The sequence below is a fragment of the Mercenaria mercenaria genome, chromosome 2, assembly GCF_021730395.1.
Source record: "Mercenaria mercenaria strain notata chromosome 2, MADL_Memer_1, whole genome shotgun sequence".
In the NCBI taxonomy this organism is placed as follows: Eukaryota; Metazoa; Mollusca; class Bivalvia; order Venerida; family Veneridae; genus Mercenaria; species Mercenaria mercenaria.
In genome coordinates this window covers 93,970,372-93,997,908 of record NC_069362.1, presented here as the reverse complement: position 1 = coordinate 93,997,908, position 27,537 = coordinate 93,970,372, and the positions used below count along the sequence as shown (strand labels likewise).

The following is a 27,537-nucleotide window of genomic DNA, read 5'->3' as shown; positions in this document are numbered from 1 at the left end:
ACATTTACAATGTCACATGATTTCTTAATCAATTTGGTCAGTTGTTATGGCAAACAAATGGTCTCTACATTTACAATGTCCATCATCTCGTTAACTAGCTATCAAAAGCACGTGCACTGCACGAACATTGCAGATTTTTCTGTAACCACATCATAACGACCAGTAATCCGCCCGTATTTATTAGCATCTCCTATCAGCTCTCTGTGATCTTTGATAGGGGATTAACATGACTTCCGAGCGCGGTTTATAGTTGTCGATATTCGCCGAGATATTTGGCTTCCCTGCTTTGATTGCATCGGAAACTAGACTGAATGGAAATCTCTTAAGATGAGTGTATCTCATCAAATGATGATGAGAATTTAATTGGATTTTATTTAGAAAAGACGTTTTTACATTGTGTTTCGTGGAGGAATTGTAAGAAAAAGGTGTTGGCATAAATTCTGTGGAATTAAATCAATTTTTTTACCAAGTTTAAAAAAAAACGTGCACGGATTCAAACAGATGTCCTCTAATATATCGCAAAAAATGTAACGGTAAGGGAAATTTACATTTAAATTGTTTAACGAAATATCATATAGAAAAAGAAAAAGAAAATTTGAAAATGCAAAAGAAATAAAATCATACTAGGTTAATATCACAAGTATATATACTATATGCAGGGAAAAGGGTCGTTAATGTCCCCCAAAATTTTCTGTATCTGCAGATTTGAAAAATGTTCCCAGTTTTGACACACATTTTTTTCCAGTATTTGTGTGTTGTTCAACGGTTCTTGTTGCTTGGAACAACGCTTTTATTACGAGTGCAGAAGAATATAAAGAAGGGTATTTAACAAATGCTAGATGTGGATAAAATATAATAAAATACGTTCGATGTTGTACAAAATCTTATTTACACTTTGTCTTTCTAAATGTACATATATTTGGTCTAATACATCATTTCAGGGTCTGACAAGTGTTGTTGTTGTTGTTGACAAGACGTATTATAAAATAGGCATTTTCGATGTTTCATAAAGATGTGTGTAGTATATATTATAATTCTTAGTTTTTTGCTAATTTAATATATAAGCCGCACCATGAGAAAACCAACATAGTGGCTTTGCGACCGGCATGGATCCAGACCAGCCTGCGCATCCGCGCAGTATGGTCAGGATCCATGCTGTTCGCTTTTAAAGCCTACTGAAATTGGAGAAACTGTTAGCGAACAGCATGGATCCTGATCAGACTGCGCGGAAGTGCAGGCTGGTCTGGATCCATGCTGGTCGCAAATCCACTATGTTGTTTTTCTCATGGCACGGCTCAATTATATTGACCGCCACGCATAAAGGGCTTAGGAATTAAACTCATACAATCATTTAAGAAATTACAATTATTTTTATTTGAACAGTATTTTTGATGAACTCCGAAATGTTACTGTACGTCTATTAAAGAGGCTGTTTCTCAATATAGATCTAACCTGTTGTTTTGCAAGACTGCTTTTTCATGTTTTAGAATGATGTCTTTCTGTTCAAGAGAAAATAGCAATTTCAACTGTCTGGAAATAGAGAAACTGCAAAACTTTATACATTGTTATTTTGTCAGCTATATAGAATACAGTATACTGGATTACATTTCTATATCCATTTTGCCTCATGGGGTTTCCCATCAAAGTAATTAGATACTCTTTCCTATATCTTTTTAACAAAACTGTTTAGTCTTTGCGGGTGATAGATGTGATTTCCTCTTGAAATTAGTGTCTGATCATTCTGCGAAGTTTGCAACTTTTTTGCAATTATTTGAATAAAATTACCCTAGGATTTTTTCTACATATACAAATTAAATCAGTTTGATACCTAGAAATAAAGATTAAGGGTAGATTATGTGCACAACTTGTGAGTATCTGCCTCGGAACATATACTTCTATCGCTATACAATGCCAGACTAAAGCTTTTCTTGTCATATTGATGTCGATAATTCTTGTTCTATCGGTGCAGACTGTTCTTGTTCTTTTGGATGTACAGTGCCAGATATAAGCAATTATTGTTTTATCGATGCAGGCTATTCTTGTTTTGGTGTGCAGTGCCAGATATAAGCTATTCTTGTTTTATCGATGCAGGCTATTCTTGTTTTGGTGTACAGTACCAGATATAAGCTGTTCTTGTTTTATCGATGCAGGCTATTTTTGTTTTGGTGTACAGTACCAGATATAAGCTGTTCTTGTTTTATCGATGCAGGCTATTCTTGTTTTGGTGTACAGTGCCAAATATAAGCTGTTTTTGTTTTATCGATGCAGGCTTTTGTTTTGGTATACAGTAACAGGTATAAGCTATTCTTGTTTTATCGATGCAGACTGTTCTTGTTTTGGTGTACAGTGCCAGATATAAGCTGTTTTTGTTTTATCAATGCAGGCTATTCTTCTTTTGGTGTACAGTACCAGGTATAAGCTATTCTTGTTTTGTCGATGCAGGTTTTTTTCTTGTTTTGGTGTACAATACCAGATATAAGCTATTCTTGTTTTATCGATGCAGGCTTTTGTTTTGGTGTACAGAACCAGGTATAAGCTATTCTTGTTTTATCGATGCAGATTGTTCTTGTTTTGGTGTACAGTACCAGATACATATATGTATAAGCTATCCTTGTTTTATCAATGCAGGCTTTTCTTGTTTTGGTGCACAGTACCAGATATAAGCTATTCTTGTTTTATCGGTGCAGGCTATTCTTGTTTTGGTGTACAGTATCAGATATAAGCTATTCTTGTTTTATCGGTGCAGGCTATTCTTGTTTTGGTGTACAGTACCAGATATAAGCTATTACTGTTTTATCGATGCAGGTTTTTTTTTCTTGTTTTGGTGTACAGTACCAGATATAAGTTATTCTTGTTTTGTCGATGCAGGTTTTTTTTCTTGTTTTGGTGTACAATACCAGATATAAGCTATTCTTGTTTTATCGATGCACAATACCAGATATAGGCTGTTCCTGTCCTATCGGTGAACAATACCAGATGTAGGCCGTTCTTTTTCCGTCTATAAGCAATTTAAGATTTGGACAACTCCTGTTCTATCGGTATATAGTGCGAGACGTAAGTTACTCTTGTTGTATAAATATACATTGTAGGACATTCAAAGAAAAAGTAGAGCTATTGCACTCGCCCAAGCGTCGACGTCGGCGTTGGTTTAAGTTTTTGATTTTAGTCAAATATCTCTGCTACTATCAAAGCTATTGACTTGAAACTTAAAATGATTATTTACTATCAAAATCTACTCCAGGAGAGATAATCCCCATAACTCTGATTTGAATTTGACATAGTTATGCCCCTTTTAACGTAGAACTTTTGGTTAAAGTTTTTGATAAAGTCAAAAATCTCTGTTACTACAAAGCTTTTGGCTTGAAACTTAAAATAGTCATTTACTATCAAAGTCTACACCAGGAGAAACAATTCCCATAACTTTGATTTGATTTTTGATAGAGTTATGCCCCTTTTAAACTTAGATTTTTTTGTTAAAGTTTTTGATAACGTTAATTATCTCTGTTACTATCAAAGCTTTTGACTTGAAACTTAAAATAGTTATTTACTATCAAAGTCTACACCAGGAAAAATAATTCCCATAACTCTGGTTTGAATTTTGATAGAGTTATGCCCCTTTTTAACTTTTTTTTTGGTTAAAGTTTCATAAAGTTTTTACTGGCAAAGCTCTAATTTAGAGTCAAGCACTGAGAAAAGTCGAGCGTGCTGTCATCAGACAGCTCTTGTTGTTCTATCAATGTACAATGTCAGATGTAAGCTATCAATGCACAATGTCAGATGTAGGTTATTTTTTTATATCAATGTAAAATTTCTGATGTATGATAATGCTACTCTTGTTGTACCTATGTACAGTGATGGTTGTACAGGCAATTTTTGTTCTATAAATGTACACTGTTTGATGTAAACTAAACTCTTGTTCTATCAATGCACAATGTCAGGTAAAGGCTATAATTCTTGTTCTATCGTAAGACAGTGCGAGATAGAAAGGATTTTGTCGACGAGCAATGCCAGATTTAGGTATTTCTTGTAAAATCCATGTAGGCCTACAGTGTCGGAATTAGGCTGTTTGTGTTCTGTCGATGCACAATAACTGTTCTGTCGATGTAGGATTGTGAAATACAGGCTACATCTGTGTATCTGATGAATATGTAAATATATAACTACAAATATTCTTCTTTCATAATCATATCGCCGTTCCCCAAGTATGCCCCATTTTGAAGTGACGGCTCAGTTATCACGTCATTTTCAAAAATAAATCAGAACAATACAGATTGACGTATCGTATAGTAAATATACAATTTCTCTGTAACTAAAAACCCATTTTAATTAAGAAGAAATGGTGTAATTTCCGGAAACTTGACAGAAGAATGAGTTACAGGATTTCAAATTGCATACATGCGTGATTAAAATGTCTGTCTTAAATCAATTTATGACAAGGGTCGAGTTGAAGGAAATGAAATAAAGAAAGTAATAAATGTCCATAAATGAATAAAATCGTCGGGCACTTAAAGGACGGATGCGAGCACAGGCTTTTGTCTGCATTCCCAAACAACCAGACTCTGGAAAGGCTAGTAGCACCAGGTCTTATACCAAAAGGGCCTGACACCTGCTTGGTATGGGCACGATCAGGAAAACTTGTGTGGGCGGCAGCGACTGCCTATATGCCACATTTCAGTCTATTTTGGTATTGATAGCCATAAACGTCTGTCCTAGGGGTTTTCTTTGAAAGCCACTTTTTACCCTATCCTATCTAAACTTGTCCTAGATCTAAATTATTTACTTGAAAACAATCAAGAATGTATTCATCGTCTTTTGCAATAACGGAATTGTGGACAGCTGGTCTTGAGGAAACATAATACTCTCCGGGGTAATCATTGTGCTTTGAATGAAAAAATGGGATAATCGGGAGACATATATACCTATAAAGACTGCGAGATAGCATTTAGAAAGAAAATTACGTTTACAGGAACTGGCATTACCCCCCCCCCCCCCCCCCCCCCCCCAAAGGAATGTACTTTCTCCAGGTCAAAAATGATGTATTTTCTTCTATGTAACATCCGTGGATCTTCAATAGTTTATAAATGTACATGTACAACGGCTGAGTTTGTTCGATAAAAAATAATTCTATCTATTTACTTAGGAAATAAATTGTACACATAGGTAAAATACGACTGGTAAAACACAAAACACCAGTTCCACTGAGATTCATAAAAAATAATCCGTTGAGGAAGGGGTGCCTCCTAGTTAATTTTGTGCAGTGGTTTGTTGGGAATTGCAGTTCGTGACTTTAAGAGACCGGGGCTAATTGGAATCCATGGCAAGTACAAGCAATACGAATAATTTCATAACACGTAAGAATTTGAGGCCGAATCAATTGCATATATATGTGCTGTACCAGGCCCCAAACACCTCCCTGATACAAATATCAGCCGCACCATGAGAAAACCAACATAGTGCGTTTGCGACCAGCTTGGATCCAGACCAGCCTCAGATCTATGCTGTTCGCTTTCAAAGCCTATTGCAGTTAGAGAAACCGTTAGCGAACAGCATGGATCCTGACCAGACTGCGCGGATGCACAGGCTGGTCTGGATCCAGGCTGGTCGCAAACGCACTATGTTGGTTTTCTCATGGCGCGGCTCATATATACATCAAACAAAATCTTTTTATAAATACGTACTTGGCATTTCGGTTACTTCGATATGTTGTAACTTGAGGAGGAAAGCAGGATTATTCGGAAAGCTTCTTTTCCTGGTTTTGCCATTGCATGTCTGCATGCAATTTATTTCTCTTTAAACAAGAAAAAAAAAATGAACATTACATTAAAATCTAATTCTGTTCAATAAACAAGTCTCAGTTGTGTTTACATACAGTGAAGCACCGTTTGCTCGGGCAGCTACACTCACGCGAACAATTCATGTGGTCCACAGACGTGTTCATTTTTGGATCGTCCGAAAGGCATTGTTTTCATCCCTTTGTAGCATCGAGCATTTGTGCTACCGTGATGAAGAGCAGTGTAGAGAGACGCTTTTTCTAAAGAATTATTTTTCTGTTCAGTTCTCAAAGCAACATAACATGTTGTGTGACACGAAATCGCTGCAAGTTATGCTCCTTACACTAAGAATGTCTTAAAAGATTACTGTTTAAAAAAAAATAATATGATCAGTATTTTTTTCTACTTTACACTATCTTTTATAAATACGTGTATTTGCTATTCTAGTTGAGCAAGTTCAGATTCTGCAGAACCACAATGAAATCCGCATATTCAGCTGACTGGTATTTTACGGAGCTTAGACTTTTGAAAATAATTGTTTTGTTCCTTCGATTTAATTAGATTTTGCTTAACTTTGAATAGAACTTAAAGCATTTTGGCTTAATTGAGATTTCCTCTCAAAGTAGTCATTTATGTGGGATTTTGAATATTCGGTTGTTTTTTTTTTTTTGTTTTTTTTTTTTTTTTTTTTTATAAATGGAGACCTCTATATACGTTTGTATAAAAAATCAAACAAACTAGGAACAATAAGGATGATTTTCATAATCAGGATGTTTTTAATCATTTTATGGACATTATTATATAAATTTATATTGAAGTTTTATTGTATTTGTATTTTTAGAGCAATAAATGTCAGTTTTATTTGTTTATAAGGCATATTTTCAATTGCAATGTTGCACAGGGGGCGGATCCAGAATTTTGAGATATAGAGGCGCGGAATTTCTATATGGGTCCGGGGAAATATCCAATTAAAATTATTTATTAAATATACCTCATATGGAGCAATCTGATGTCCATTTGGACATAATTGTTTGATAAAATGCCACCTCAAATAAAGTTTGAGAAAAATATTAATCTTTGACTTTGACTGTCTCTTTAGCCGTTATAAATAGCCTACTATTGATAAATCTTAAAGTGAAACCTTACAGTGAATTTACTGGTACTTTGTTTTGAACAATATTATTGATTCGTATCACCATATTTATGTTTTAGCCCACCATTTATATGATGTATTCTTGTACTTTTCTTTTGATCATGTTGTTATACGATGTAATTGTAATGCCATGTGTAAAACCTGATATGGAAAATAAAGAATGTCTGTCTGTCTGTCTGATACAACAATTTGCGAGAGAAGCAAGCTGTTGTCTCAAAAAGTAAAGGAGGGACGCGTCCGCCGCTTGTGCAAGTCATCCTATTTCTTCACGATTATAATTTGGTGAGAAGGTTGAAAATAACCGCTAGCCATTTCCTCTACTTAGCATTCTGAAAATGTTCGTTTGTGTAATACTTATTTATTGATATCAAAACTATTTTCTATCTCTGTTGATTAAGGTCTCCATTCAGTTTTGATTAGTAGATAATTATCCGACAAGTGTATTGATCGAAGTTAATCTGAGCCGCACCATGAGAAAACCAACATAGTGCATTTGCGACCAGCATTGATCCAGACCAGACTGCTGTTCGCTTTCAATGCCTATTGCAATTAGAGAAACCGTTAGCGAACAGCATGGATCCTGACTAGACTGCGCTGATGCAAATGCACTGTATTAGTTTCCTCATGGCGCGGCTCAATTTTGGTGTTTCATCTTAACCCAATGTTTCAACTTTCCTCATGTCGGGGGCAAATTGAAACAAGGTGAGTTTCTAACAAGTCTGATTGAAAACGAGATGATATTTTGGAGTTTGTTCTGTCTGGGAAATTAGTTTAAAAGATTGATCTTTATAGCAGTAACATTATGTATACATCTTTGTGGTAATAACAAACAATGTAGACAACTCCAGTATGCTTTATTTGCCTTCTTTTCTTACAAGAAATCCGGTATGTTGCTAATTACTAAACAAACAACAGGAAACAGAAATTAAGAGAATATCATCTATTACAAAGCAGATACTTTCATACAAAGGCACATACTCTGTTTCCAGGTAGACAGGTTTCTTATTATTATATCATACCAGAGTTATTCAATGTCCTTTTCATGATAAACACGCTTAAAGGCACTTCATATAGCCTAATTAATTCTCTATTAGTACAGACACACAGCTATCTGACCAGAGGGACAGAGCAAGAGAAAGCTCCTAGTACAATGACAAAGAAATCTATTTGATACAGAGCAACCACTATTGTAATACAATCATCCAGCAGTCCTGTAGCTGTCGTTCTGCACGGATTTCACTGTTTTTAAACGGACAAACTGGCGTAGTCAGTGAATGTAAGGGTGCATGCTCGTTGTCGGGTCAAGCGTTCCTTGGTGACTTCTTTTAGATCTATTCCAAAATGCTTAAACCGCTGACATCACCAATTTCTTTCAGCATTCCCACAGGCATTTGCTTTATTGCTAGAAATTACGCCCCTTTTCCTGCAGTTAATCATTTAGTATAAAACAAAAAGAAACGATGCGCCCTCTGGGTTAATATAGGAGAAATAGAGTGTATTGTAAATGATATCTTGGCAGTTATTTATACTTTTATCTAAATTTCATTAGAAGAGGAATGAAAACCTCTTTGCGCAGTTTGATCAGTCTTTTTTTCTGGAATAACAGATACATATCGGTACTGTGCACGCAAAAGACATGAACGGCTTTTATTAGAGGAAAAATACCACACATATCCCCATGGCTTTATTTCAAGCACGGGTGAACACCTGGCTAAAACCACCCAAGCTTTCCGCAAGCAAGCTGTAGAGATTTTTTTGTACACCAAAAGTAGGTGATTAAAGACAGTAACGTCATCCACTTTGTCATGGACCCAACCCAGCTTACCTGTATTCATGGGAAGAACGTACGGTTCCAGCAGAATGAAATAATGGCAATATAATGGCAAGAAAATGAGACGAACGCGTAACAGCACTGATGTTTAAAATGGAAGTGCTAAAATCAATATACTTATAGTATACGTTATGCTATAAATGATCTGTTTAGTTATTTTCTTACAGTCTTCGTTTCAGAGAATACCATTCGCAAGAATTAAGTGTTTGAAATACAATTTAAATTTTTATCTCTACTATGCTAATCATGCGTTTTATGTTGTTGTTTTTTTTCACTAATTTGAAACAAAACAAAAAAAAAAACGCATCGCAATGAATACGTGTGAAATTCACATTCTTCTCTTTTTATTCCAGCAAGAAACAGCATTGAGGAGAGGAAAACGATTGCTTTGAAACTGTGAAAAGTTCAAAACAACGTCTGCTAGTTGTTGACTTGGAAAATAAAACAAATTTTCGTTTCCGCATTTTCCGCTAAAGAGATGTTTTGGTGGATTTTCAGTTATCAAAGATTTAAAATGTGTCAATGAAACCATGCAATTATGCAAAAATGTTACACGAAGACGACTGTTCCAAGGCGTTTGAGGCGGTGCTAGCCCAAAGTGGGAAATTTGGGCATTACCAGCGCCGTCTGTACGCGATTGTCAGTGCAATGCATGTGGTCTGTACATCCATTCTGACGTACATGAAATTCATTCCAAATCTGGAACTGAAACAGGAATGCACAGAAATTATAGTATCAGACGGCAATTCGAGTTTCTTGTTTCTTCGCTTCAACGAGACTGCGACATATCCGGTCACATGTCGTACTTATTACGACAATGACAATGGACTGGAACTCGACTGGAAATTCCCCGAGGTAAGCCAAATGTTTTGAAAACTTGGATTTTGTTAGGTATAGATAACTTTGTAAATAATCGCCACATGTGCACAACGCAGAAACTATACGCCTTCTGTCCTTTAAAATTAATTGGTCGAATCCCAGGATACCGATAAAGCTCTGCCAATTGAAAGTTTGCATGCAAAAATGATATAAATTTATCTATAAAACTGGAATAATGGTATCCCCAAATGGAACATTTAACATAACAAATTCGAACGATCAAGCAAAACAGAAAGACCAGACACATCTTAGATTCCATGGTGGGTAATTCAACCTTCGGAAAATTAAGTAGCCGCAGTTTATATCAATCATAGTGGCATATACAAGATACAGTATAAGTTGATATTATTCCACTTGTGCAGTATTACACACAAGGTCAATTGTGCAAAGCATATGAAACAAATTCAGTCAATTCTAACCTCGGTTGCCCCGAGCCAATATGAGAAAATCAGGGCCAGAACCAGAAAACAGGACCAACACTGGTTAAATTGAGAGGACCAATATAGTGTTAGACAATAGATTATCATAAATAAGATAATTTCATATATGCCTTATTAATTGTCCTCTGGCAGTCCTAGCCGCCCTCGGCCTTCGGTCAACAGGATCACCCTTGGGCAAATAACAAGGCCAGTATAAAATCATATCATTGATAACATTTTATAAATTAATTTGAACCGTCCGTTCCGGTTAATGGATAGTGACGCCACACTTACCCATTCCTGCTCACATCACATTCATTTTTAAAGTATATCTACTTTCAAATTTAAAAACAACTGAAATGTTTAAGAGATATAGCTTTCAGAATTTTAGTGTTTTTTTACGTTTCTACGTGATCTATTTCAAGTAAGCAATGTCTGGTTCTGTATTTTTTGATACATTTTCTCGAGTATTACATTGTTAAACTAGAAGTATTATTGCAGAAAATAATAATAAAAATAATAAATTTTAAAATTTAGACTTTTTTATTTCAAATAAAATTGTTTTATTACTTTCACTTATTTTGTTTTTGTTTGATTTATCATTATTGCTGAAAAATGGTCCTTTTTTGACATTTTAAATTCTTTATTTATAAAGATGGACTGACACTCTAGACTGACATTTTTATGACTAAAAACAATACAAAGTAATAGTTAAAAAAACAGCTGTACCCATCGTAATAGACTGTAACTTCATTGGGCATATCTTTACATAAAATGCATATATGAGCCGTGCCATGAGAAAACCAACATAGTGGGTGTGCGACCAGCATGGATCCAGACCAGCCTGCGCATCCGCGCAGTCTGGTCAGGATCCATGCTGCTCGCTAACAGTTTCTTCAATTCCAATAGGCTTTAAAAGCGAACAGCAAGGAGCCTGACCAGACTGCGCGGATGCGCAGGCTGGTCTGGATCCATGCTGGTCGCAAACCCACTATGCTGATTTTCTCATGGCCCGGCTCATATGTGTTTCAAGAAGTCTGACGTACACATATTATACAGCCTTATTCATTCTAAAGTAAAATTTCAAAAATGACATTTGATTTCCAGTAAGCCTTTGACCTTTGACCTACTGATTAAACTTCTTATTCTATGAAAGATTGGCGGTCAGGACCTATAATGTTCTCGGTGCATACGGAACTGCCACTATGACCTTGACCTCTGACCTGCGGATAAATAGATTTCAGTTAATTAACAGAAAACCATTTTCGGTAAACAGCGGCAAACAGCCACAGTGTCAAGAAATATGCCAAACTAAATTACCCTTACAGTATGTCGTTCTTCCACTTGTAGGGAGGTTAGGATTAACAACTTAGTAAAATAAATTCATGTCAGATCGTAGTTTTGGATGAGAGCTGGGGTAATCGGGGCTAGAACTGCTACATATTCCAATTGGTATTAGCGGAAGAAATATGATTGAAAAGTCTCATCCTACCTTGTACGAAATTAGAGCTAATACAGAGCGTCATTAGATTATTTTCAATTAGGTTGTCACATAACTTTACACCTGCATCACATAAATCAACATTAACGGGAAGTAATTAAGTGCATTTACTCATTAATCAAATAATTACAGGGATAAACAAGAAATATCTTTAAAAATGATGGTCGGCGAATTGTAATAAGGAAAGAAGTTTATGAATTTTTCATCTAACATTCATCTTTCATCTAGATCTAACATTTTTCAAATTGCAAAACTAAACACCGCACTTTAACAATTTAAATGGTTCTCTTTTAATTTTTCGCAAAGGTTTCGTAGGGTTGCAATTTTGTTTCCTTTATCCTTAGACGAATAATTACAGCAGTAGTTTGATGAAGATTCATGAAGCGGTTCATGAGAAGAGGTCATTAAACGTGTTTATATTTTTAGCTAAATTGGTCCCTATCCCCATTTGTAACAAAATAGCTGGAGACCTTACGATATTGTTACACATCGAGTTTGATAAAAATCCATTAAATTTTAGTGGTTAATGCGAAGAAAGGCATATCTATTTTTAGCTATAGTGGTCCTTAATAGGGCCCAAGTTCATATATAAATAAATTTGGAAGAGGACCTTATAATGATGCTCCAGACCAAGTATGACAAAGATCCACCAAGCTGTTCATGAGACGCTGTATAAAGGCATTTCTAGTTTTAGCTCTAGCAGCCCCTAAAAGGGGTCAAATGTCACAGCTGAACAAACTTGGCTGAGGGCCTAATAAAGGTGCTACAAATCAAGTTTAGTTAGAATACATGAGAAAAAATCAATTAAAGGATTTTTTTATTTATTATTTTTATTTATTTCTAAAATAGGCCAGCTGATCCCGCTTTAACAAATGCATATTCGCTATTCATGAATCTTTGGACAATGACGTCACACCTATAAAAAAGTGAAGGTCAAGCAAAACATACAATTGTAATTATTTCAATATTTCTGTTTCATAAGCAAAGTTTGACCGTAGTCATATCACATAGATAAACTGTATGCAGCGTACCTTCAGTACAGTGTAATGAGATTCAGTCATTATATAGCATATATATAATGAAACAGATTTCAACTGAGTTCAATATTTGCATACCATACTTAAGAAAAATATTCATATATAACAAATCAGTTAAATAATTTATAACAAATATATCAAAGCAAACAAGTACTCATTTTAATATGCAATCTGAATAAGTCACAAAAGCAAGAAACCTTTTCATATACAGATGACAATTGTAACAAGGAAACTCTTTTAAAAAGCACTTCTCTACATAAAAGACTCTTATCACACCCTTATTCATGTGATACGCAGACCGTATTCAGCTCTGCTCAAAGAAATCGGATTTAGCTAAAAATAGTATGCATCATTTATTTTTCATAAAAAAAACAATTCACTAGTCACAAGAATTCAGGAAAACCTATTCACTTAAAAAAGTCTACATTTAGTGTCACCATGCCTATAACAGTGAATATCATACGTTGCAAATTTATGGGAAGCCGGTGTCACGGTGACGTCATTACCGCGTTCCCGTTTCTTTCTGCTTTTTAATGACATTTTTTCCATTTTCTGGCCGATGCTTGATCTTTTAAATGCAAATATTATTTTTTTCAAACAACTGGAAATCATTTTTTCATTATTGTTGAGTGATGAATAATTTTTAGCAGTTGAATGAAGTTCTGTATTCACTCCGGAAGAAGTACTTCCTGTGAGCACCAGTCCGCTAGGGAGCGCTTTTTTAAAACTTCCGACGAAACTTTTCAAATCCATCACCAAGTGTGAAAGTATACTTGCGTTACCGTAAAGCTCGATTCTCGAGCAGGCCCGAGCTCGCTATTAAACTTACTTATCATTTTGAGATATATCAATATTCTTGCTAAATATACTGAGCCAAAGTTAGCTTTAAAACTGTGAACAGCGTCGTTTAGGATAAACGCTTTGTCTACATTTCACTCAGCGTAGCACAATCAACAGAGTGAAAGAAATTGACATTCTCGTCCAATCAGGCAGAGTGTTGCATAAATCTTCCATTTTGATAAATTATCTATAATGCGTTATCAAGCAGTTTGATTTGCAGTTTGAAGTCACGTGGCATAGGTAACGAAAACGAATTTAGACGGCGTCGCCGAAAAAAAGAACAACAGCAATATTTTGTAAACCAGCTGTGCTAATTAAAAATTGTGCCAATGCAGAAGTTCTGTTTATGTTATTCAGATTATTTGGAAAGCCAAAAATCACATTGCTCCAATAACAACCGCTCCTCTCGCATCTGTTTCAAAAACCAAATAAATATATACGGCGGTGGCTTCTGCGACGACCGCAGTGCCAGGCTGTACCGATAAAAAATTCTTTAAAATTATTTAAGAAAAAATACAGCTATTTAATTCTGGGTAGAAAGGTATAATTACAACTGCCTATCAAAACTATTGCGTACACTTAAAGATAAACGTAGATTGTCTATGCACAAATGGACACATCTCCATCGATCAAACGTCAGTTGTCTTAATGAATGATGCGCTGACCTTTGGTAATTCCGAAAGTTACATTATTTATTACTTTTTATTCCACAATACACGTCTAGTACTCTATTATGCTTGATGGTTATTCTCTCTTCCTATAGAAGAAATCTCAAATGCAACATTGCACCACCATTTTATGATATAAACTTGATTACGTATTAGGTGTGAAGGTACTCTGTTGTTTTTACCGGCGAACGATATGATGAATAGCAAACTGATTGATAGTTAAAGTTTGAGGCAGATAGATCTTTAATTAAAAGCTATGATTTCCAAATATTAAAATATTCTGGTGATTTAAACGTTATGCTTTTTGTCTTAAGTGTACTTTTTTGTCTGCATACCAGTAAATACAAGTCTATCTTTGAACTGTCAACGGATTTTCCATTGGGCATTGATTCACCGGCAGCATTTTTCACTTTGCTATTTCTCATTGATATATATCAAGGATATATGTACTATGTTGCTGTCTTTAAGACTTCATTCGGAGGAACATACCTGTAGAATAACGGAGCAAACGAAGCCAATATAATATTTTGTAAAACAAATAAATACCGACAGGAAGCATTATCACGTCATTGCCCAATCATTCGGTTCACTCGGTGGAAATGGTTGAATAAGGAATCAGAGTGTTCTCACGTGAACCTTGTGGGAAAAGATCGTTATACAAAAGCGCTGGTTTCAGCATTTTCTTGAACCCGTAAATTTATCTTACACCAGCAAGATATAAAAAGAGATTTGTTAATTGACTGATTCGTTTGGTACGAAGTACGTTTGATATAGTACTCACGAAAAAATATTTACATTTAGAAAGACCAACATGGTGACATGCTATTCATTACGCTAACGAGCTTATAAGTACTCTAATGGATTAATGCCAGTTTTCAAGACGTCATCTGGAATAAATTTCATTTGTGCCTATTAATAGTAAATTAGGCCAGAACTTACCAATTGATTACACAGGGTCACTTATATGTCGCTTATTTTAAGTTTTCAGTACTTGGTCTGTAATGTACATAGGATGTTCTAAAAGTTATATTACTACCCTCATACCTTTATCTCACAGGAACAGTGTGCAAGATTTTTTGTCATTAAAATCACATCAAATGCAGCATTTGAAAAAAAAAATGTGATGTCAATAACATACATGTATAATAAAATTTAAACATAATCAAGTGTTTCTATGTTACCATTATTTATTTTACTGACACAACCCAATTTTGAAAAGTCACAAAAATTCATATGAATATTGAGAATTTAGAAACTTGCCATTTTCATTGTAATGCAGAAAAGGCATGTCAAACACAAAATAACTTCTTTATCCTGTCATATATTGGGAATATATGGTTTGATATTTCACCATATATCAGTGAAAAATCATTATCTTCACCTCAGTATCCTTGTAAATGATATTTCTCGTTTTATAAAAGCACTACTTGTATAATTATGTATTTTAGTGATTAAAAAAATAGTTTGGGCTATGATATCATTGCGCGACTGGATTTTGTTGAAAATTGAATATGTTACCAACAACATATTTTTCTAAATGTGTAAGAACTTTAATGACTGAACCTGTAGAATTATGAAAAATATTGCCAAATATATCCTGGAAGCGTTTGAAGTTTTGACTAGTATGTTATGACACATCTTAAAACCTTTTAAAATCTAAATTTATCGAACCCATTTTTGTTTACTGTCATGCTGCAGTTTGTACCTTTATATTATAGACTTAAAGTCTATACACTATAGATATAATACTGGCTGGGAACCATTATCCGGACACATTTTCATATCTTGGCTCCATTATTTCCTGAAAAAATATTTGACATAAATGAAGCCCGCACTGCACAAACTTCAGCTCCTTCCGCATCCGATGTTGTAATCAGCATCGCGTTGTGACGTAAAACATGGGTTCTATTGAGCCTCAAATGGGGTCACTAAAAGAAGTTATTTTCCCCGTAAGGTAAACCAGTATCCGGACAAATATTTTGACGGTACTTTGCTGTTAATTTGATATCGAATTTAGTAATTAAACTATTTTTACACATTTCTTTATCATTCATCTCTTCAAAAATGCGCATGAAACATAACCTGATGTTCAATAGCAGCTACGAAAGAAAACCGAAGTTGACAATAAAAATTTCGAATTTCGTCTAACTCGATTTCTTGATAATTCCAATAGATATAGAATAAAATTAATGCAAAAATCGACAGCCCAGCATTTTATATAACTATCACCGTGAAATTATAAGTAGCACATGTTATCAGCAGACAATCAATATGAAGTTTAATTATTTCTTCCCCACTTGATACCTCGGCAAGTGCGAACTACTGCGCATGCGCAATGTTATCTTCATGTCCCGTTAAGACAGAAACTTGTTTTGTTATCATCATAAAAACTAACATAAAACAGTTTTGTAATGTAGTGGTTTGTTGTAGACATGAAGAATGAACACCTAAATGATCTAGATGAAACAATAACAGGAATAACAACGAAATAAAGCTGATATTACATGTGTCCGGGAACTGGTCCAGTCCGGAAAAAGTTCCGAACCAGTATATACATTGTATCTGTATATGATATCATTTTAAAAACTTTACTTTCTATTGATGCATTAATTTACATACACTGCCGATCAGTTATAGCAAAGTTATGGCTTGTATCACAACTTTTAGAACAACCCAGTTTTGCTAAACTTGGAATTGCCGTGAACGAAAGGCTAGTCTGCATGTTGTCGTCTGCTCTTAGACAAAATTATGCAATTTAGCTGTCTGTCATCTCTGAAATCAACAATGCGATGATGTCTATTAAGTAACATGATCTTGTTGCATGTCTGACCTTTCCTATGTCAAATTGACAGACGACAAGTTGTTTTTTCCTGAAAACAATCTGCAAATCTTGAAAATACCAGTACGAGACGAGCTACTAGACTAATAACAAAGAATTTGTCTTTTTATAACATACAGTAGATCTAGCTCTCAGAGAACAGACTGTATTACTATCAGGACACAGGATATAGACTGACTACATATGGAAAAATTAATATATCATAAACAAGGACCGGACCTTGTCTCGTACATATTCAGTTACACATTCTGTTTCTATTCTGTGTTCAATATAAGATTATATGATGTGTAACAATTAAAGCAATCAGATCTGTAAGTAGACCTCTAGCTAATAGATATTTAAACATTTACAACAGTCTATCTGCGATTACTTTCCACGGTCCTAATATTGTCTATATTATTCACCATTTGTGTTCCTTCTTTCAGTGGGCATACCCTGGGTTTGAGCCAGATGTAAGAACTGCAATTCACTACTCGCAATGTATTGGTCTCGCCGTTGGATTCGTTCTGGGTTCGATCCTCTCAGATCTTCTAGGCCGGCGACGCGTGATGTACGCATTCTTTACGTTGTTATGCATTGCCCAGTGTTCTTGTGGTGCAGCTCAATCTTGGAAATTCTTTCTCGTCTGCCGGGGAGTCGTTGGTTTTGGAGCGGGTGCGTATTATAGTCGGATTTTTGACGCTTTGTGAATACATTTTTCTCATTTTCTTAAAAATAGTAGATGTTGTTCTATCAAGTAAAAATTGTATATGAAATGTGATTTGAAAATATGTGTTACAAGTATCATGGAAATATATGACAAATCTTAAATAAAATTGTCCTTTTGATAGTTAGGTACATGTTATTCAAATGGAAGATCTTAGCACATTCCATGATATGTAACAACCTGGCCTGCATCGAACCATGAAAAAGGCCCAACTATCGCTCAAATTAGAACTATACTACTGATTTCTTTTATAAATTGGCGGTTCATAATTTGTACTATTGACCTGTTAATGTATGTTTGCTGGGCTAAAGTCAAATTTTCAGAGAGAAATAAAAAAAACAAACAAAAAAACTTTGAAATATATTCTGATGCCATGTTATAAAACACTAACTGAATGACTTACCGGCCAATAGTTAAAACTGTTAACCCTTGTTCCTTCGGACCTCCGGCAAATAGTTTTGATGATTGACGGCAAGCCATCCAATAAGTTCATACTTTAACAATCTTTAAAAGATAAACATAATTATTAGAAAAATGTCTCTTTACGAAATATTTAAACGCAGCTATGAATTTTAAGCATGGAATTACGAGCTTATTTATTTCCTCTTTTACACCTGTGAATACGGAAGTGCATTTGAGTTATAGCTGAATGGCATTTCAAAAGAGAACGCACTAACTACATTACCGGAGGTATTCTTAAGAGAGCAATTGTTTTAAATGGTTATGTAGCGAGAAACACAATCACTCTGTCTGATTTATTATATTAAAATACCCAATTAACATCGTGAACAAACGATTTTATATCATGCACGTGTTAACGCAGAGGTTTTACAGTTTTCTTCCAAAGTAAGTTCGAAAATCACGTTAATCACAGTCATAACAATGAGGCGTCCCTAAGCTCTATTCTGCTTTGGGGGATATAATGTACAATTATTTTATTGCTCCCAGAAGGCTTCTAACACGTAAAATGCATTTGATGTTGCTTACATTTCCACATAGTGCATCATTATACATACTAGTATCGTAATTTGTCTGTGAATAACAGAAGTAGGCAGATTTTGAATAGTGTATGTCGTATAACCAAAGAAGTATAAAATACACAGATCTGTTTATTTTTGTAGCTTTTTGGTATAACGTACAAAAGAAAGAACAAAAAGACAAAGGCAGCGTTCCAAGTTTCTTCCTTGCAAAGCTTTCTTGCGCGATAACAGGCATGTGTTAAAATGTTTTAAATCATATTTCGACTTTTTGGATTGCAGGAAGTTTCATCGTGACAAGCCTGGTTCTCGTTCTAGAGTACGTCGGGCATGACTGGCGAGATATATGTATATGTCTGGTTCCCTGGTGGTTTGGACCCAGTCTGCTGTCATTGGAAGCGTTGGTCACTCGCCATTGGCGATACCTGGCCCTGTTCTCCGGACTTGCAGGAGGACCGCTTATTGGCTCGTATTTGTAAGTAATCTACCATTGGTTACATGTGTCCACGAATTAAATCCTCAAATGTATGACAACAGTTTTTCAAACGATATCCCATTCACTGAATAATGTAATGGCCAGTTTATCTTTTTGCTTGACTTACTTCTTTAGCTTTAGAAGTTGATAACTTCAGAAATAATGTTGCGTTAACAATGCTACAAGAGTAAATATTTGTCGCGTAATTTTTGTTATTAATGTCTGCAAAAAATAAACAGTATATCATTATTAACTGTGATCATTGTTATTATTATGTTATTACTTTCAATCTACATACTTATGAATCTCAATTCCAAAAGGCATCTATTGTATGCAAAACAAACATACCATGGTAATGTGTTTACTCGAACCCATGCTTTAGCCTTTAGCATGCTAAATTTCTAACATAGTCTGGTCCATCATTCAATTATTCAAAGGGGTGTTCACTGAAAATTTACTGACTGAATAGCGAACAGTGCAGACCATGATCAGTCCGTGCAGGCTGATCATGGTCTACACTGGTCGCGAAGGCAAAATAAATTGCCCCCAGCAGGCTAAAGGTTAGAAATATATTCAATAAACTGACTAATTATTCATGATTGGTTTCGGATTGGATTAGTAAAAGTTAATATACAATATTCAACAAAATCCTATACGGAAACGTACATTGAATCAGAAAGCAGAAACAATTCACCCCTAATTCTTGAATGAAGCTATTTAAATACCATTGTTAATTGGTAGTGGATCATTAATGGCAATCGGCTATTACTGTTTTATTACGTATTCCGTATGCGATTTCGACATAAGAAGACTACGTAATCTCACGGAACTTGCCGAGTGTCAATACAGCATATCGGTAATAAAATTTATGATTTCTTTTAAAAAGAATTCAAATTATTATAATTATCATAATTATTATTATTGTTGTTGTTGTTATCATTGTCGTTTTCACTCTTTTTCATGTATGCCGTCGTGCTGAACGAAACATAACATAACATAATATAACATAAATTTTATTTGTCTTAAACATGAAAAGCTCATCGACACAGCAAAAAAACATATAAACATCATTTTTTGGCATGCGTAAAATACATATTCATGTAAAGATGCGAGAAAATCAAAATTAACATAAACATAACACAAAGTATAAATTTTAAGATGTGAGAGTATATTCAAAACACGAATGAACATAAATAGACTAATACCTAAGTGACATCTGGTCTAACATTAGACTGTCTTAATTTAAAAGCTTTAGTAATATACATGTATAATGCAAGTTTCGTTAAACAGAATTTGAACAACTAAAATTGTTTCAAATAAAAACAACCTGCCACATGAATTTGTAAAAGACTTAGCTTATTATCAACTCGAGATTTCTACCATGGTATACTTATAAATACGTATATAATATTACATAGGTTCTGGCCAATATTATGTACCTTGAGTAGCCCTCGGGTAACATTATATATCAGATTACCATAAAATATCGCTATTTAACCAATCGTAAAGGTTTTCGATCCAGTTTGAGCCCATATTGCAAGTAAATACATGTGATTTGAGACCAACCAGTACCGAGTAAATGGGTAGCTCTAGATTTTGAGGAGATGTCATAGAAGGTGACCGGGCAGTGTTCAAACCTAGAATATGTCACTATTTTCACCATATCTGGCAGGCGGACAGACGTTTAAGACTTTGCGGATAAAAAGGCAAGCTACTAAATTGAAATTTGGTTTAAACATATTTATTCCAAACTATGTACATACTTATATTTATATATTAACATTACAAGTACAGTTGATGCAAAGGATTTTAACGAAAGACAAGTCTTATAGAATTCTTCTCCTAAAATGGACAGGTAAAAAATTGTTGCGCGAAGTTGAAATTTCGAGTTACGGTAATTCGAATCTCTAAGTCAAAGTTTCGAGATAAGTAACGACCTTAGTAGATGCGCAACTCGAAATATCGACTTAGTAAAACGAAATTTCGAGAAAAATTAGTCGAAATTTGGGGTATATAAATTGTATACACGTGGCACTAATGCTCTGTCGCATTGATGATGAAGATTGTAAGAGAAACTACGAACAGTGTAAAAGACAAAAACACCTGCCCTGTAATCTTAACTTTACGTTTGAAGATCGAATATCTTTTATTCCAGTCGAGATAATACACATATTTTATGAATTTCGTTCCTTTATACTTTTAAACAAAAGCTAATCACAGTAGACTTTTAAGTGGACTGAAAACTTCTCGTTTTTCAAAAATACGTTTTCTGTAAACATAGCAGTCGTATTTTGACAGATTGAGGAGCTATTCTATCACAGAAATCATCCAAAGTGCTTGGAAAATATTACATAATGGGAATTGGTCGTAACAATATCCCCAGATGGCACGGCTCGTAAATATTATTGCTTTTTTAACAGTTTATATATTGCTTGATTGTCAAAACAAATAACCACATTTTGCAGAGCACAATATTCCAAGAACCTATCCCATGGCATTTCCAGTCAATAAGATGTCACGCTTCTGGTTTGATGTCACTGCGCAACCGCTTTACGAAATGATCGTACTCTTGGGACTGTAAATCAAGCATTTTTTGCTCAATTATTCCTAGACGGCAGTATAAATAAGACTGACAGAAAATCTATATTTCAAAGCTCAAAATAAAGGAACATTTCCCAAGTTTGGTTTTCTATTTACAGTTAAATGCACCGAACACGAAGTTATTTCTCTCAAGGCCAGCGGTTTCCTATCTACGGCGCGACTCTAGATAAGTTCTGTTTCGTTAAATGTATTGTAATTGTATAAAAGGCACTGGTTTGTGATAAAAATGAAAATTAGGGAATTTCAAGGAAGAAGCCAGTTTTAGGGAAATACCTACCCAAGTACATGTATTTTACGGTGTGGTAGATGGACGTTTGGATTAAATAACTAACCGAACTGATTCGCACAACAAAAACAATATCCTCATCCTCATCATCATCATCATCAACAACAACAACAACAACAATAATAATAACAATAATAATAATAATAATAATAATATAGGACCAGCTGGCAACTTTCAAAAAGGTTTTATTTCAAAGTCTACCATAATCATAACGAAAACAAATATAGAGGGTGTGCGGTGCTTGAACTATTCTGGTGTACGTGGTATGATAAGGTAAATCAGTCCGTATTTCAGAGAGGAAAAGCATGAAGTTCACGCTCTCATTTATTCTGGCACTATTTTATTTTCACCATTCACTTGTTCTCGCCAAGAACGCATCCAATTAGAAATCATAGTTGGCTATTTCGTAAAAAATGTTTACATAATGTCTTTAGTATTTTTTTCGGAAACGAAGAAAATTTTAAGATGTTTGGGAATCGGGCGATGTAGACAAAAATGCATACACAAATATTGTATTAATGAGGTCTGTTCAAAACGCAGAATCGTTAGCAATTTTCCAGAGAGAAATAAATCTACTTTCAATGTGTTTGTCAGAAACAAAACGTCGATGTTATCGTTCAATTGTTGTATTTAAAATTTCAGATGAAATTTTGTGAAGATGTCGTATTTCGAACTCAGTGCTATTAGTTATTTGGTTCGTTAGTAACTATCTACAGAAGTACGGATAGACCTTAAGCTGTTTATTGATGTATTTTTGAGCTCAGTTTATTATTTTAATGCAATGAACAAGTAATCTGTCTGTGCTACCTATAATACAAGATAACACAACCCTGCACCTAACACTCCTCAAATTGTGTTCTTTGATTTTCTCATGTTTCTACATATTTGTTTATATATACTAGTAGGTAGCTGAAACTTTTCTGTTTCAATCAGTAGGCCTACATTCATCAACATATGCCACTTTGTGAAATTCTGTGGGTTTTTACTTTATTCAAGTTTAGATATCGTCTGTTTGTTGACAAATTTCGTTTCATTTTTCTCGGAGCATTTCTTGATTTGATCTTTTTATGCATGCCTAGAGGTAAAAACTGCAGGGTCATAGTTCATAGTCACGTAAGCCTAAAATAAACGTTCAGCGAATTTGTCTTTTTTTCCCCAAAAAAATCTACCTAGGATATTTTTTTCTACGCAAGTAACTCTTTTTCTGGACAAAAACAGATCCTTTACTTAAGTTTTCAGTATGAACTCTTGATACAGTTACCAAAACATTATCTTAAACATAAAGTAGCTAACTGAAGTTTACATTTTAGGTACAGATGATAACTGGGGAAGGGGTGAGCCGAGGTCTGAGGGTGTTAGCCAAGTCACCATATTTATCATACTGAACCTACATAGTTCCAATCCACTGGCACAAATGTGAGAAATGCTAGAAGACTGTGATTGCTTCAGACCTACCCTGCATTAACAGGGATGAACGTATGTTGTGATTTGATGTTTTAGGCGAGAAAAAATGTTGGGCGATATTTGTGTACTTTTTGACATACCAGGAGACACATGTTAAGTAGTAAGCGTGTTTAACTGTTTCTTAATTTTAATAATGCTTTTTCCTGCCTTATGTTCTTTCAGTTTAGTTTTGGAGAGTTCGAGGTGGCTGCTGTGCCACCACAGGTTCTCGCAGGCTGAGCAGACGATTAAAGAGGTGGTCGCGTGCAATTGTCGACCTGTTCCGGAACTTACGACATTGTTCGATATTTCCAGAACTTGTATTTTAAACACTATGCACAAAAAGACTTTCACGTATCTGGATTTGTTTACAACTGGTAGACTACGAAGGGGAACATTTGCTGTGATATTTACGTGGTATGATTTTATTGAATTATTATCTCGTCATCAAACAAAAACATATCAGCTCTTACAAGGAGCTGTTGAAAAATGGGTTTGGCAGGCGTGATTTCACTTTACGAGTTCAGTATTATGCTAAGTGTAAATAGTTAGTTGTTCTGTCAGAAACAGTCTTCTCTAGACAAGACGTGTGTCAAGTGCTATATATATATATTGTAGGCCCTTAAAGCCCTGCTCCGCGGCTATTCAAATTCTTTTGTGTGTATGCAACCCATATTACAATAGGTAACAGTTAACGGCCACGTGCCACTCTTAAGCACACAAATTCACAGGTATTTCAGATAGAATTTTATATAAAGTAGGCTCTATTTTGACAGGCGTCACTGTTTATAGTCAGGATTTTCATGCTTTTTAAGTGACAATTCAAGGTTAAAAGGTAGGACGGGAGCAGGGCTTTAAGTCCCTCTCTGTGAAGCTGTAAACCTCGGGAACTCGTTGAATATTTCTATGGCCAAATGAGCTTGATTTTTTAATTTCTTCTTTTAGGTTTTTGGGATCTACGGCATACTGCGGACTATTCCGAGATATACGCCAGCTCACCTCCAACCCCTACCTCAACAATTTTATTTTGTACAATACGGACGCTGTTGTCATTGTGTGCGCCGTTCTCATCAATAAATGGTATGGTATATACATGTATATCGCATTATGTAGGAAAATTATTTTGATATCTCATGGATAAACTTTTGTTGGATCGTATGTCACACACACAGTTTTGGTCATATGGCGACATTTTTTAATGGTGGGGAAGAAACCATGTGCTCGATCGTGCATTTGCCAGGCATAGGCGGACACCTTGGTAGAACCACCTCCCGTGAATATATATCTAGAGGAAATACATATGCGGGTATGTAACAGAGAGGTCTGTCTACATTTCAGTGGGGTACTTGTCGAGGACAAAATACAGAAATGTTCCTGTAAATATTCATCGGTATGCTTTTAAAACGTCATCGGATATATATACGGGGGTCTTACAAGATTTTGTAACAATGTAGCCAGATGTAATACATGCAGTTTAAATGTTTGCTACATTAGAATGACATTTCTTCTTCTTTTTTATGAATTTTAGTTTAGGTCGACGTTGGTGTTTGTTCCTATACGCAATGTCGTCTGGTCTTGTCTCGCTGTGTATTCTCGTTCTCCACGTGAGCAACGAGACTATAGACATGAGTATGATCAACTCCTTGGGATTTTTCACAAAAATGGGCGTCACGACAACGCTGACAATCATCAATTTGGTAACCATGGAAACATACCCTACTGTTATCAGGTATAACTTACCTTTAGCAACAGCTTATTTTACATTTTAATTATACCTCCGACTCAGATAAATGAACTGTATTCATTTCGAGAAATTATATGACAACATACTTTCTGCAGTATTTGGACAATAAAAATTTCTTTGGTCTTTACTGTACCAGTCATCTTCAAAAGCACAGACAGGCAAAAACATGATTAATTTTATTAACGATTAAAAATATTTTTATCCGTGCTTATGTTTATATTTCACAGAACAATGGGATTATGCATCGGCTTTTTAGCAGGACTGGCGGGCTATATTCTAGCTGACAAAGTTATAGTGTACTTGGTAAGATCCGTGCCTAGAGTTCAGTAGAAATTTATAGCTGAATTAATGCCAATTTTTATAAAATAAGAAATCGCAATTCAATGTACTTACTACATTCCGATTTTATCGTATTGATCAGTGAAGAACTCAGGCATTGAGACAATATTGGAACTGACAGACATATTTCTATAGACAAAATGAGATATAAAATACACTTACCAAGTTTTATTTACATACGAGTGCAATAAAACGGGAGAATGAATATCGACTTTTCTGTAATTGAGGTTTCAATAACCTAGTTTTTTCTAGCATTTATACAGAAATTATACTATTAAGGAAGAAATGGGGCATGCTCGAATTGTATACTAGACTAAATTAGAGGACCAAAACTAACAAGAAAATATCCTGTAAATGCACGCATCGACTCAAACATGAAATGACACGAATTTTGACAGAAATGAGCTTTCGTCTTATTATACAATAAAACACCCATGTGCATGTAATATTTAATGATTTTTTTTTCAGGTACCATTCCACTACACAATACCGTTTCTTGTGTACGGCGGCATGATGTGCGTTCTGGCTCTTGGGGTTCTTTTCTTCCCAGAAACCATCAGAAAACCACTTCCGGATATCCTTCGATGTCGTCATAGAAACTTGTGTGCCCGCGAACCTGTGAGGCTTTCGCATCCCATTTCGCACAGCTGGTTCACTTGATAACTGGTTCACTTGATAATACATTCCATAGATAGGGCGATCTATTTTCTTGTCTGGGATTCAGATTTGTAAATTTGGGAGCAGATGAAGAATTCAATTCCGCGAAGGAAGGTAGGTCTAAATTATCTGTCTACCTGTCCTGTTTGAAGCCTCGGTAGATCTATATGATTTTTTTAAGAACAAGAAACATTTTAAGTACTAGATCTAATACTAGGTAACCGAAATTTTCGCCGTAGTGAAGTGTTTGCTCTGTCAGTAGTTCGATCACGTATTTAAAAAATCTTTAATTAGATCTATCGCTTTTTTTTTTTAATTCCAGGTTTGTAGCCGAGGACACGTGAAAAGTGCCTTTGTAGCATACATTTACAAGTGCCTTCATATCTGAGTAACTATAATAAACTTGTGGACCATAGCACTGTTGTTACCAATTTCGTCAACCTTACCCTACATGGATCACATACCGGTGTGGTGTTTTATTTCAACAAGACATGTACAATATGTATTTGGATGTTAATGAATATTGGACGAAAGGGCATGAATAAACATATCGACATTAATCGCCTTCGTTTGATATAATCTAAAGGAAATCGATTTATATTTTATAGAAGACGAAATTGTATCTCTCTGAACGATGTACTACAGGAAATTTCAGTAGGCCTACAACTAAGGCACTGTTTTTTTCAAAACTACTGTTATTCAGTCTTCCAATGTAGCCATTAAAGGTGTGAAAATTACTTTAACCTTTAGCCTGCTAAATTTCTAAGATGGATTAATTTGGGCAGTACCACTTATTCAACGGGATGTTCACTGAACATTTACTGACTTAGTAGCAACAGTGCAGACAGTGATCAGCCTGCACGGGTGCGATCTTGGTCTGCACTGGTCGCAAAGGTAAAATCACTTGCCGCCAGCAGGCTGAAGGTTAAGGTAGAGCATATGGTTTTAAGCTATGAAATTTATTCCATAAAACTTGCATTGGTTTGTACCTTATGTTTTGTATTTAGGGAGTCTATATGGACCTATACAGTTCTGGTGGTCTACTGATAAAACAAATCTGGCCCATAGTCCTTATGACTTACAAAGAAATAGGTAACTAAAGCGGTAACTAAAGAGAACAAGAATTGTTGAAGGACAGCATTGCTCTACTACTCAAAAGCTCGTCACTGAAATAAAGATAAAATAATGAAAACATACATATAAACAAGTACAGAAGGAACGATTCCGAGTCGCAAAACTTTCCCAAATTGACAAAAGAATTGCTAGTGTGCACAGCATGTCATATCATCACATTTAACAAGTGTAAAAAAGGTGATAGGTCAAATCCATTTAATTACAGGCCAATTTCATTAACGTGTGTCCTATGCAAAG

General features: G+C 35.1%; 1 protein-coding gene across 3 annotated transcripts; it reads left to right on the top strand.

Annotated features, from left to right (window-relative positions):
* Positions 1–260: 260 nt before the first annotated feature.
* Positions 261–27,275, top strand: LOC123564609 (solute carrier family 22 member 4-like). 3 transcript variants are annotated; one of them, XM_045358314.2, is made up of 10 exons: positions 261–533; positions 9,109–9,610; positions 17,364–17,592; positions 18,904–19,096; positions 23,610–23,843; positions 24,372–24,506; positions 24,955–25,155; positions 25,398–25,473; positions 25,978–26,280; positions 26,489–27,275. In XM_045358314.2, exons 2-9 carry the CDS (start codon positions 9,278–9,280, stop codon positions 26,167–26,169), a joined length of 1,593 nt encoding a protein of 530 aa, XP_045214249.2. In that variant the 5' UTR covers positions 261–533; positions 9,109–9,277; the 3' UTR covers positions 26,170–26,280; positions 26,489–27,275. The 3 variants fall into 3 exon arrangements, with proteins under 3 accessions (XP_045214249.2, XP_045214250.2, XP_053393250.1); XM_053537275.1 differs by lacking the exon at positions 261–533 and having other exon boundaries at positions 8,546–9,610; XM_045358315.2 differs by lacking the exons at positions 25,398–25,473; positions 26,489–27,275 and having other exon boundaries at positions 25,978–26,171.
* Positions 27,276–27,537: the final 262 nt, after the last annotated feature.

What these genes read in the sequence shown, in the direction of transcription:
- LOC123564609 (XM_045358314.2), top strand. Translation starts at nt 9,278, where the DNA reads ATGAAACCATGCAATTATGCAAAAATGTTACACGAAGACGACTGTTCC. An exon ending in TTTGCTGTGATATTTACGTG is followed by an intron (nt 23,844 to 24,371) that starts GTATGATTTTAT and finishes TTCTTCTTTTAG; the next exon opens with GTTTTTGGGATCTACGGCAT. An exon ending in ACATACCCTACTGTTATCAG is followed by an intron (nt 25,156 to 25,397) that starts GTATAACTTACC and finishes TATATTTCACAG; the next exon opens with AACAATGGGATTATGCATCG.